This window comes from Phalacrocorax aristotelis, chromosome 17 (assembly GCF_949628215.1).
Source record: "Phalacrocorax aristotelis chromosome 17, bGulAri2.1, whole genome shotgun sequence".
In the NCBI taxonomy this organism is placed as follows: Eukaryota; Metazoa; Chordata; class Aves; order Suliformes; family Phalacrocoracidae; genus Phalacrocorax; species Phalacrocorax aristotelis.
This window is the reverse complement of record NC_134292.1, coordinates 8,210,783-8,222,060: the sequence shown is the minus strand read 5'-3', so window position 1 is coordinate 8,222,060 and position 11,278 is coordinate 8,210,783. Positions and strand designations below refer to the sequence as shown.

At 46.6% G+C, this 11,278-nt stretch overlaps 1 protein-coding gene across 1 annotated transcript in view; it reads left to right on the top strand.

The window, feature by feature from the left end:
• The first annotated feature begins 8,593 nt into the window (after positions 1 to 8,593).
• DDX31 (DEAD-box helicase 31) overlaps positions 8,594 to 11,278 on the top strand; it is a 50,627-nt gene continuing 47,942 nt past the window's right edge. The window contains 3 exon segments of the mRNA XM_075112314.1: positions 8,594 to 9,286; positions 10,747 to 11,000; positions 11,194 to 11,269. Of these exon segments, the coding sequence (XP_074968415.1) occupies positions 8,609 to 9,286; positions 10,747 to 11,000; positions 11,194 to 11,269 (1,008 nt within the window). The 5' untranslated portion in view covers positions 8,594 to 8,608.

The following is an 11,278-nucleotide window of genomic DNA, read 5'->3' as shown; positions in this document are numbered from 1 at the left end:
ATACGCTTCACTCCGCAAGAAATTAGAACCACAAATTATTTTGATAGTTCAATATTCTGCAGTAAGTGCCGGTGCTTGTTAAAAAGCAAACAAGAGCACTACAAGCTGAAGCCTTCTCTACCCACCAAGACCATTCAAGAGGCAGCTCCGCTGTTCCCGTCCTAGCTTTTGGGAAATGGCACAGTTGTCGGGCAGAAAGGACAGTTCACACCGCGTGCTGACGACTGGAGTTCCTTTTCAGTAAAAGGAAGCGTGTCCAACTGCTGACGCTCCAATGGGGTGCATTTCCAAACCACTTTTTAAACTCGCTCTTCCAGATGTACTCCTGTTTCTGGAGCGTGGAACAGGCTCTGGATTTAAGGAGTTTCTAGAACCTCTGATGTTCTATTTACAGGGTCACGGACAATGTCTTCCCCCTCCAGTAAAGTCTGTACTCCTGTCCTCTGTATCCTTCGAGCTTATGCAGCAGAGAAAATACTTTCAATCTTTACATAGCTTTTACCTAAAACACAGGAGAATCACAGAACGTGCAAGGTCCTTGCAATAACCTCTTGATCCACTCAGGATCTGCAAATAAGAAAACAAGTTGTTTAGAGCCAGAGGTAGAGATTAGCACAGGAACAACACCCAAGGTGGACAAACTAAATAGTAATCCTGAAACAGTTCGTATTTATTCACCATGCAGGATTAACTGAGAATTCAGAATAATTCAACTCCGTTAACATCTTGAAGTTTCAAGTAATGCCAGTTTAAATCCCACTTCAGTAGGGGACAAAACTAAGGTGAAACAGTCCATGCTATATCATTACATACTCATCTAAATAGCTCTATAGGAAAAAAATGTAAAAGATCACCATGCCACAAATGTAGTGTTCTCATTTTTTTAGCTGAAATTAGATCCTTTACGTAATGCAGTCCTTGGTTCCTGTTTCTTTGTCCCTCTCCAATGTAAGGAAATGAAGCTTTCAGCTTCTCTATACAGAGGTTTAATTCCGTAGTTGATCCCTAGTGCTGACTGGAAAACCCACATATAATGGGGAGAGGAAAAGTATCACCTACACTTTAAGACAAACTGTTAGAGTACTTTGTGCCTTTTGTTTTTTTTTTTTAAATGTACCAGTTGGGAAGAAAACAATTTTCTTGCACAGCTTGTCCTTCCTCAAACACTGAAAACGCAAAGGTTGACTGGCCCCCACAGCCTGCCATTACTGTCTCTGAATGATGGACTTAAGGAAGGTTTGGGACCTAAGCCAGCAAGCTGCCAACTATTTCTTAACCTGTGCTGGATCAATACAACTTGCGCTGAAATACAATGTCAGAGACCCTCAGCTCTTGCAGAACTGGATGCTAATGTATTCAGCTTGAATATAAACTAACTGTTGTAGCACTCCAGCACAGATCATGTGTTTACCCAGCTCTCGTTAAAATGTAGTATTTATAAATTAATTTCTGCAGTCACTATTCTGTAATCAACATATGCCACTAATGGATGACAACAGGACACCGTGAAATGCAGCGTACTGGTACTTCACATGGTAACTGCCTAAAAGAGAAAAAGTTAGTGAAACTAATTCAAGGCATTTTTTGCAGATAAAACTTAAGAATAAGTAATCCTGCCCCTTTTGGCCAGAGGAACAGTTTACCTTCTGGGCTTGGATGCCGTGCAATGCTGTCGTGAAGCAAACACCTCCTGTATACCAAACTCTGACAGGACTGGTAAGTTAGAAAGCACCTGTGGAAGGACAAGTAGTTTTATCAAGAGGCTCAGGGTTTTACTGTTTCGTGACCTGCCCCTGTGCTCTGACTGGAGGCTGGGTTCTGTTCCCAATAGACCTTGCTTTCTCAGAGTAAGGGCAGTAATAAGCCACATCAAACACAAAAATTAGTAATTTATTAATTCAGGTAAATGAAACCTCACAGGTGTACCCAGTTACATATGGTCACAAGAATGAGAGGCCAAAAATCAATATACCATCAAAAAACGTTTCATCATTGGCCAAAAAAAATCAGCATAGAGTAGAAGAGGAGAAAAGCTTGGGGGTTACTGCCCAGGGGAAGAACCACGGTGTCTTCAAGGCAATGACTATTTAGCCAAACTAGCACATAATATCTGTTAGGCAAAGGATTTCCTTTGTGACAGACTACTGACTTGGCAGCTCTCCAGGGTCAATCACCATGTACCTGGTACATCGATTTTGGAAGATTTCCTTTTCTAGATGTTGCAGAACTTGTCTGACTTCTCAGTGTGGCTGTTTCCAATGATTTTTTTGTTAAACTACTTTGTTTTCAAATGATGAAGTAGCTAGAACAAACCCTCCTTCAGGTGCTGTTCCAAAGGATGACTTGTGCTTGGTTTTCCCTCGCCTATTTTGTCCCTGTCCCCATCCTCCCCCTGCTTGAAGAGAAAAAGCTAAGACCATCAAAAGCGTTTTATTTTAAAAACAGTGCACTGATTAAGAGAACCACATCCAATCTAGAGTGCCTTCTCTCTCTCATGGAAGAGGACAGATAGCAGCCAGCAAAAATTGCTATTAACTGCAGCACGGATAACATGCTTCATGACTTTTTACTCCAACAGTAAGAAGTGTTTTAGGTTAGCTATTTAAGCATGTTTAAAATATCCAGAAGAGGGCAAAAGTCTTTAAGAACCAATTACCTGAGCCAAATATGTCCATTGGAGCAGACTGCCTGTTTGCGATCAGTGAATGGCAGGATCTCTTTACACAAGCTGCAGTGCTCTGGAAAAGTCTGTTTGTTCATTTTCTTTAAGATATGCCCAATCAGCACCTGGGAATACACAGCAGTCAGCATTGTTTACAGCAAGACAGCTGCCTACTGAAAGGTGGAAACGTCTCTCAGGATATTGTGATTTCACAATATGATATGGGATGCAAAGATCTATGCTTTTTACTAAATTCAAAGAAATAAAAGCATAAGAAATATAATACACTGACAAGTATTAATTTATTCTCATTTTATTGTCATCTCCTGAAGATTTCTGTCCCCCAGTAAAGGGATACAGAACGTAAGCCCAATAGCATTATGTTAAGCTACTTCCAAATTTTAAAAGTACTGAAGAAATTGGTGTTATACCACTTTAGAGGATGCCACCGGCCATTATAGCAATGCTTTCATGTTCTCATGCCTATCACAATAGATGTGCTAATAAGAATATTCCTGCTCAGAAATTACCTGGATGCATGTCTTCAGCAGTCATCTTAAAGTATACGTCATGTTTATAGTAGAACATTTATGTGATCAAATTTGTCTTTGACATTTCAATAGATATAAACCACAGCCCAAGGACCTTTAAAACCTGACAGCAAACTGAATAGATAAAATAGAATTTGGAAGTCAGCTTTTAATCACTACAAAAAGAAGAATCTTGTTTATGAGATAAGAAAAGCAACCTCTCCAACCTGCAATTCATAGTCATTAGATGCTAGAAAGACAACAGCCATTCTGCCAGAATACTTTCCTAGTGAATTACTGACGGCCACGCTGCATGGCCTGCTTGCTTGTAAGTCCAGCAGAGAGACCACCACACTACATCAGTAATAGAAACGTGCTTCCTTCCTCTGTCCTTCTGGATGCAACGTAAAGGTTGATTTTTAGACTTCAAGTGATTTAAGGACTTTGGTACTGAAAAGACCAGTTCTCTGCTCATACAAAGAGGCACAGAGACGTCTGAGACATTCTTGTCAAGTCTTAAGAGCCGGAGGCTGATGGCAGAGTGTTCCCACTGAAGCTTCCTTTGTCTGACGTCTATATTCAGAAAACTTCATTGCCCAGTGTAAGGTTCACTGATCACTTGCTTCCTGACACAAACACTTACTCTACACGTTGAAATAGTTGGGATACTGTCCTTGCAGTTATGTTTTTATTTTGGTAGGGGGTATTGCAAGTTTGGGAAGAGTTCCTGTCGTGGCCAGGCGTTCAGTTATGCTTATCTATTGTAGTTCAATAAATGCAAGCATACCTGAAGGTTCAGGCCATGTATGCTATAACAAAGACATTCAGTCAGCTGGGTTAACTGAAAGTCCTGCATAAAGTTCTGAATCACTGGATTTAACTCATAAAACACGATCACTTTCTTAACCTCTGTAACTGACCTTTCCACTGAAGGCTCACAGCGCAGTGACGAGACCTGATGTACCACCTAAACAGTCACAGTACTTTTGTTCATAAATACTTCAAGAAGTGACACTGCAACTCTTAGAGTCAGAACTGCAGAAATCACTGACTAGAGGAAATACCTCCCAAGTTTAGTTTTGTAGAGATGACAGATTAAATAAGGTTAGCCATGAAAACAAACATCCCTCTCAATCAGTACATGTTCTACACCCACCAACAGCAGCAGAATAACTGTGGTCCTCTCCCTTGTTCTGCAAAAGCTCAGGCATGCTTATTCTTTATTGCACCTGATCCAAATTTCAACATCTGCATTTCCATTCCCTCCTACTCCACAATTTCAAGGAAGGACAACCTAAGCTGTGTGCTCTATAGGAGCTGACTGGCAAGGATGACATGATTACAGTTCTCTTTCCCACCCCCAAAGTTGTATTTTCACTTAAGGATATGGAGGGGCGAGAAAGAAGTCACTCGTAACACCGAATCCCCAGAGCATAGAGGTGCACTTACGCGTGCTGTTCTGTCATCATAGCCATCATCGGACATTAAGAAGTCACAGACTCCTCTGGTGGGAATACTGGTGTTTTCTGTAATCCATGTGTGTAGATAAACTTCTCCCAACACCCGTTTCATGTGCTCTCGTGTCAAGTGCATTTCTACTGCCTCAATTTGTGCCTGTATTTCAAGAAGCTTTTCTTCCATTGGCTCGCGGCCTCCTATGTCACTTGACTGAGGAACAGAATCATCTGCAGTGTCATCTATGTCCATACCTTTGCCTGCGTTACATAGGCTCTGCTTGCTGCCTTGTTTAGAAGTTCCCTCCTCTTGGTCATCTTCAGTGCTGCCCATCCCAGGGGAATCCAATATCAAGATTTTTGCATCCTCGTGTGAAGGTCTCCACATGACCTCTGAGGGAGCCTTCTGCATTGACTGGTACAAAATCCTCAGGAGAAATAGCTTAAACCGCCAGAAGTATGTAGAACCGCAGCTCTCGATCTTTTTATCCAGTGCTTCCTGTAAGAATTGAGGAATATGCTTATCCTTCAAAATTTTCCAGCGCACAAGATCTGTCAAGTCCACTTGCCGGAAAAGGTTCTGAACAGAAGATTCCAAGAGCTGCGCGGCTGCCTCCTCAAAAGTCTTAAGGGTTACAAACTGAACTTGGTAGTTTTTGTTAACTGGGTGAAGACCGTTAGTCATGCCCTCTGTCGTAATAACTGCTAAGTACGCACCGCATGGGCTAACTGCTATTCCGTGAGTCCTGACAGAGCCAAACACTTCTGAGAGCTTAATCAGCTGGTGCTCAAACTTTAAAGCAACGTCTGTGAATATCGGAATCAGCTGCCTTACCTTTCCATCACTGGAGCATGTATACACCGTGCCGTTCTGTTTGTCTGCAGTCATAGACACGATTGGCAAAGAATGAAGCCCTGTCACGTGGGAATTATGGACATTCAGACCCGCTTTGGATATCAACAAGAGACACCAAAACACATAAGCTCCTCTGGCAGCCACCACTAAGCTACAACTACATTTCTGGTAGGGGTGGTAAAGAGGAATACATTTGATGCTATGCACTGGTAACTGGTCCATTTCTTGCCATAAGACTACGGGTTGTCTCAGCGTAAAGTACCCTTTGACTGCTTTTAGATTGACAGGAAGGATCTTAACCGGTCCAAAAGCACTCCCTACAATAAGTCCACTCATCTTTCGGTTGTTATGTTCATATTCCCACCAAGACAACACACTTGGGGAATTTATTCCGGACTCTATGGTATTGCAAGAAGTAATTGATTCCTTACCCAGAAATGGAAGCTGAAATTGCCAAACTGCAATGTTACCATTTTCAAAGAGTACTGCTAAGAGCACGCTACCGACATCCCGGCATTCGTTGTTGTGCTTAACCTGCTGAGTGGTGCAGATGCCCGACCACTCCATGCGCACCGGAGTCTGCATGCTGTGCCGTCGCTGAAATTCAGAGAAGTCTCCGAGCTCTCCCCTAGGAGTGTCAGCTTTAGAGAGCTTGTAACTGGCTTCATACAAACGCTCCCCATAGATTTCTGTCAGGTCCACCAGCTGCACCCACTGCAGTCTGTTGAGGTTTGCGTGGATGGTCAGTCGATTGTCCATGGTTAAAGCGGCAAGGAGGCACCTTCCATTCGCGTCACAGCCCAGTGGCGACCAGCTGGAGTACTTGAATCCTCGCATAGGCGGCAATGACTTCCCCTCGGGATTGAACACTCGATCTAGCATAAAAGACTGACTAACCGTTGGATCCACTGAACTTGCGAACTTTTCCTTACATTCTGCTACCTCCTTTTTTGGACCAACCTAGACGAGAACAAAAAGAGCTTTTAAAACAATTGTAGAACTTTTTTTCAGAAAACTTTCCTGGCATTAATTCCCACTTGAAATAGAGCATCCTCTATCACAACCTATGCTACGCTAGTCTAATGGTTAATTAACCTCACTCTTAAAGACTTAAGCTTCATTGTTGGCCTCAATTTGTATAGTTTTTACTTCCAGCCACTGAATCTTTCTCTGCTGAGCCAAAGGGCCTGTTTTCATGCTTCTGTTCTCAAGTGTGTACTTAAGGGTACTTGGCATAACATTCGAACTGTAAAGCACTTAATATTTCAACTCAAGTTATTCCATATTCTCGGCATTGTTTTGGGAAAAAAAAACAAACAGATCTTTAACAACAGAATTATTATTTAACAATATATTCACCCAGGGTTGCTACCCCTCTGTGCCAAGGACTGTAAAAAGTCACATGCCCCCCTGAAGCCCAAAACAGTTCCTGCTGCAAAAACATTATAGCTGAGATAGCAAACACTCTCTGCAACTACCTGAAAGGAGGCTGTAGTGAGGTAAGTGTTGGTCTCTTCTCCCAAGTAACAAGTGACACGGCGAGAGGAAATGGCCTTAAGCTGCGTCAGGGGAGGTTTAGATTGGATATTAGGAACAATTTCTTTACTGAAAGAGCAGCCAGGCACTGGAACAGGCTGCCCTGAGAGGTGGGGGAGTCACCATCCCTGGAGGTCTACATGTTCAAAAAACATGTAGACGCGGCACTTGGGGACATGGTTTAGGAGGCCTGGGGGTATTGGGTTGATGGTTGGACTCGATGATCTTTGAGATCTTTTCCAGCCTTAATGATTCTATGATTAAACTGAGAAAGACTTCTACTTAAAATTTTACTGAAATAACTGTCATCGAAGTACTAGAGCGCAAGTGATTCTTAAAAAAAACAGCTGAACTTTCGAATCACAGAATCCCAGGTTGGAAGGGACCTCAAGGATCATCCAGTCCAACCTTTCTAGGAAGAGCACAGCCTAGACAAGATGGCCCAGCACCCTGTCCAGACGACTCTTGAAGGTGTCCAACGTGGCCGAGCCAACCCCTTCCCTGGGGAGATTATTCCAACGGTGACTGTCAACACTGTGAAAAATTTCCCTCTCATGTCCAATCGGAATCTCCCCAAGAGCAACTTGTGTCCATTCCCCCTTGTCCCCTCCACATGACTCCTTGTAAAAACCAAGCCTCCATCTTCTTGGTAGCTGCCCCTTAAGTACTGGTACAGGGTGATGAGATCCCCTCTGAGCCTCCTTTTCTCAAGGCTGAACAAACCCAGCTCTTCCCAGCCTATCCTCGTATGGCAGCTTCCCAGTCCTTGGATCATCTTGGTGGCCCTTCTCTGGACCCATTCCAGCCTGGCCACATCCTTTTTGTGTAGCAGGGTCCAGAACTGTACACAGGACTCCAGGTGTGGCCTGACAAGCGCTGAGCAGAGCAGGATGACGACTTCTTTATCTCTGCTGGCAATGCCCTTTTTGATGCAACCCAGCATCCTGTTGGCCTTCTTGGCCCCAGCAGCCATGGTTCGCTCATGTTGAGCTTTCTGTCCACCAGGACCCCCAGGTCCCTTTCCACAGACCTGCTCTCCAGCCAGGTGGATCCCAGGCTGTGCTGCACTCCTGGATTATGTTTTCCCAGGTACAAGACCTTACACTTGTCCTTGTTGAACTTCATAAGGTTCTTGTTAGCCCACTCTTCCAGCCTATCCTGATCTTCCTGCAGAGCAGCTCTCCCTTCTGGAGCGTCTACTTCCCTACTCAATTTGGTGTCATCTGCAAACTTTGTCAGGCAACACTTGATCCCGTTATCCAGATCACTTATAAACATGCTAAATAACAGTGGGCCCAATATCGATCCCTAAATCAGAATCCCTAAAATCCACCTGATACACAAACGCATCAGGCCTTAACATTACTGGACTATAGGCGTTGTTCCCCCTCCCCTTCCCCTCATGTTTTTAAAACAGACATCAAATATAGCTTTTGGGGCAGGAGCGCACGGCGGGAGGCGGCCCCGGACCCCTTCCCCGTCCGGGGGGAGGCGGGGGGCGGCGGCCCCGGGCCCACGGCTCACCTTGAGGAGGCAGGCGGCGGTGGGCGCGGGCACGGCCGTGCGGTGGATGACCATCTCCTGCCCGCCGCTGTGGACGTCGCTGAGCTGCTCGAGGACGGCGATGCTGCGGGCCGTGCTCACCGACACCCGGTGATCCTCCGACCAGGCCAGCGGTTCCAGCCCGCTGACACCGTGCTGCAGCCTCACCGCCGGTTCCCGCCGCACCGCCGTCAGCCGGAACCCGGCGCTCGGCGCCGCCGCCGCCTCCTCGACGAGCGAGTCGAGCCCCAGCGGCGGCTCCTCCTCCCCCGCCGACAGCAAGGGACTACCGCTGAACTCCGCCGCCGCCGCCATTTTACCGCCGCCTCACCGGCCTCTCGGGCCGCAGCGCGCATGCGCCGACACCGCCCTCCGAAGCCCCCGGCCGCCCCGGTTGGGGCTGCCCCCGCCGCCGCCTGCGCTGCCCCGCCGCGCCCGGGGTTGCGGGTATCGCCGTGCCGAGCCCCCGCGGCGGGGCGGCGGCGGCTGGGGACTCCGGGAGAACGGCTGTTCCCGTGAAGGGGGTTCGCCTCGGCGCTTCGTCCGCCTCCCCTCCGTCCTCGTGGGCTGCGGCCCGGCCCGAGGGGCGGCCCCGGGGCCCTGCGGGAGGCGGTGGCGGGACACGGCCATGGCGGAGAGCGGGGAGCTGCTCCTCAACCTCAGCTCGGCGCCGCGGGGCCGCGGGCCCGGCGCCCCCGGCCGCCGGGTAGGTGGGGATGGGAGCCCGGACCCAGCCGGCCGCAGCCGCCCTGACGGAGCTGAGCGGCGGCCTGCGGCCGTGACTGGACGGCGGTGGGGGGATCGGCTGGGGCTGGCCCGAGGTAGCCGGGGTGATCGGAGCGGGGGGGTTGCGGGATGTGGTGTGTCAGCGCCTAAAAAGTTTATAAAATCGGTCCTTTGGCTGTCCCCCCGCCCCAAGACGGGGCTGAGCCCTGCACAGGTGTGACTCGGCAGGGAAGCGGCCCCGGCCGGCTCGGGCAGGGGTTGGGGAGGGGGAGCTGGTGGGTACCAGATTGTCTAATCTCCGTAAAAGCGGGGTGCTGCGGGGTTGCTGTCCGCTTTCCTCACGTTGTCAGCGGGTTTGGACGTGGGGGCTGGCTGCTGGCGCCATGGGTACCGCGCCTGCAGGCCTCTGCCTCGTGTAGGGCTGCCCTGAAGTGCTGCCAGGGAGGGGAAGCCTTGTGCTGTAGGGAAAGCATCTAATCGTGGGAGTGCTGTGAGCTGCAGGATTAGGTGGTTTGCTCTTATAAGTTTGGAGAAAGAAGAGCAAGAATGGTTTAAATAGAGGTTTTCTGTTTTAAAAGTATTGTTACAATAATTCTGGGATGTTTTGATTCCTTATTATCAACTTTTATTGTTAAAATATTCTTGAAAAGTGTGCGAGTGTTAAGTATTTGCCAGGATTTACCCCAAATATAATGGGCACTTTGAGGTAGGGCAGCACCACCATCTTTTTTCTGATAGTGAACATTAAAGGTAGGAGGTTGGTTGGTGGCTGGTTGCCAAAAATGTGAAGAAAAAGAAAAAGTAATAGAGCTTAAAAATCGTGTTGGGACAAAATAAGTTCATTGAAAAAGGGGGGGGGGGGGGACTGAAGAGCTTTGGGGACAAGAAGGGGTTGAATTTAATTTTCTTCTTCACTGTTCCTGGAGGGATAAGGGGAGAGCAAAAGTTTTTCTTCAGATGATTGGAGGATCAGTAAAATAAACTGATTGCTGCAGAACAAGAAATAAAGAGCTCAGAAATGCTGAAAGTTGGAGTGAAGTACAGGCCATCCCTCCTGGCCACAGAAAGAAGGAAGCCTACAGGGATGGGTTTAATGTAATCATGAGATTTGCAGAGCTTTTGAGAGAGATTTTTAAAGCGTGTGCTGCTCAGTTACTGGAGTAGCTAGATGAAATCCTTTAGAGATGAGCACTACATATGACTTCAGATTCCTGTTTGCATTTCAGTAGCGTTCAGAGGTCTCAGGCATGGTGGTGAGTCTGCTAGAGTAGGAACTGTCTAGCAGCAAAATTCAAAGAGGTTTCTTTAGTCATAGGGTTGAGGATTCCAAAAATAAGTGATCTGTCTGTGGGCTGATGTTTGTGTTCAGCATGATACCATGTTGTTAATTCTCAGTCATTAAGGAATTCTTGCTCTCTGGTTTGTTTGTTAACATTAAAGCAGTCTAACACTCTGAAAAGAAAGCTTCAGCCACCACATGGAAACCCACCTTTAAAACGTAAACGTAAGACATCAATAAACACCTTCAAGAAACGTGCTACAGAAGCTGACAACAGGGAAAAGGGAAGTTCATCACAAAAATCTCTTCCTAAGAAGCAGATGACTGACAACCAAAATGAAAGCCAGAAAAGCAAACCTTTCATTAAGACATCCAGCCTGTTTAGAAACAACCCTGAAATCCCAGAAATTCACAGGTATTTTAGACAAATGTGAGGAAAAAACCCCTTTCAATGCCTTGAAATTCAGTGTCTTGAACTTTTCCCCTTACTTGGGCAAAGCAATTGCTTGGTACATGTAGTTTCATTGCTGTTTGCATAGAATACCATTGTACAATTTTTAATGACACCATGTGCTTTGTTTTGTTTTGGTTTGTTTCCCCTAACTCAGAAAAGCAGTACAGCAGGTGCAAGAAAATGTTTTCACTACGGATTCTTTTAGTCAGTTGGACCTCCATCCGCATCTGGTGAGTGGC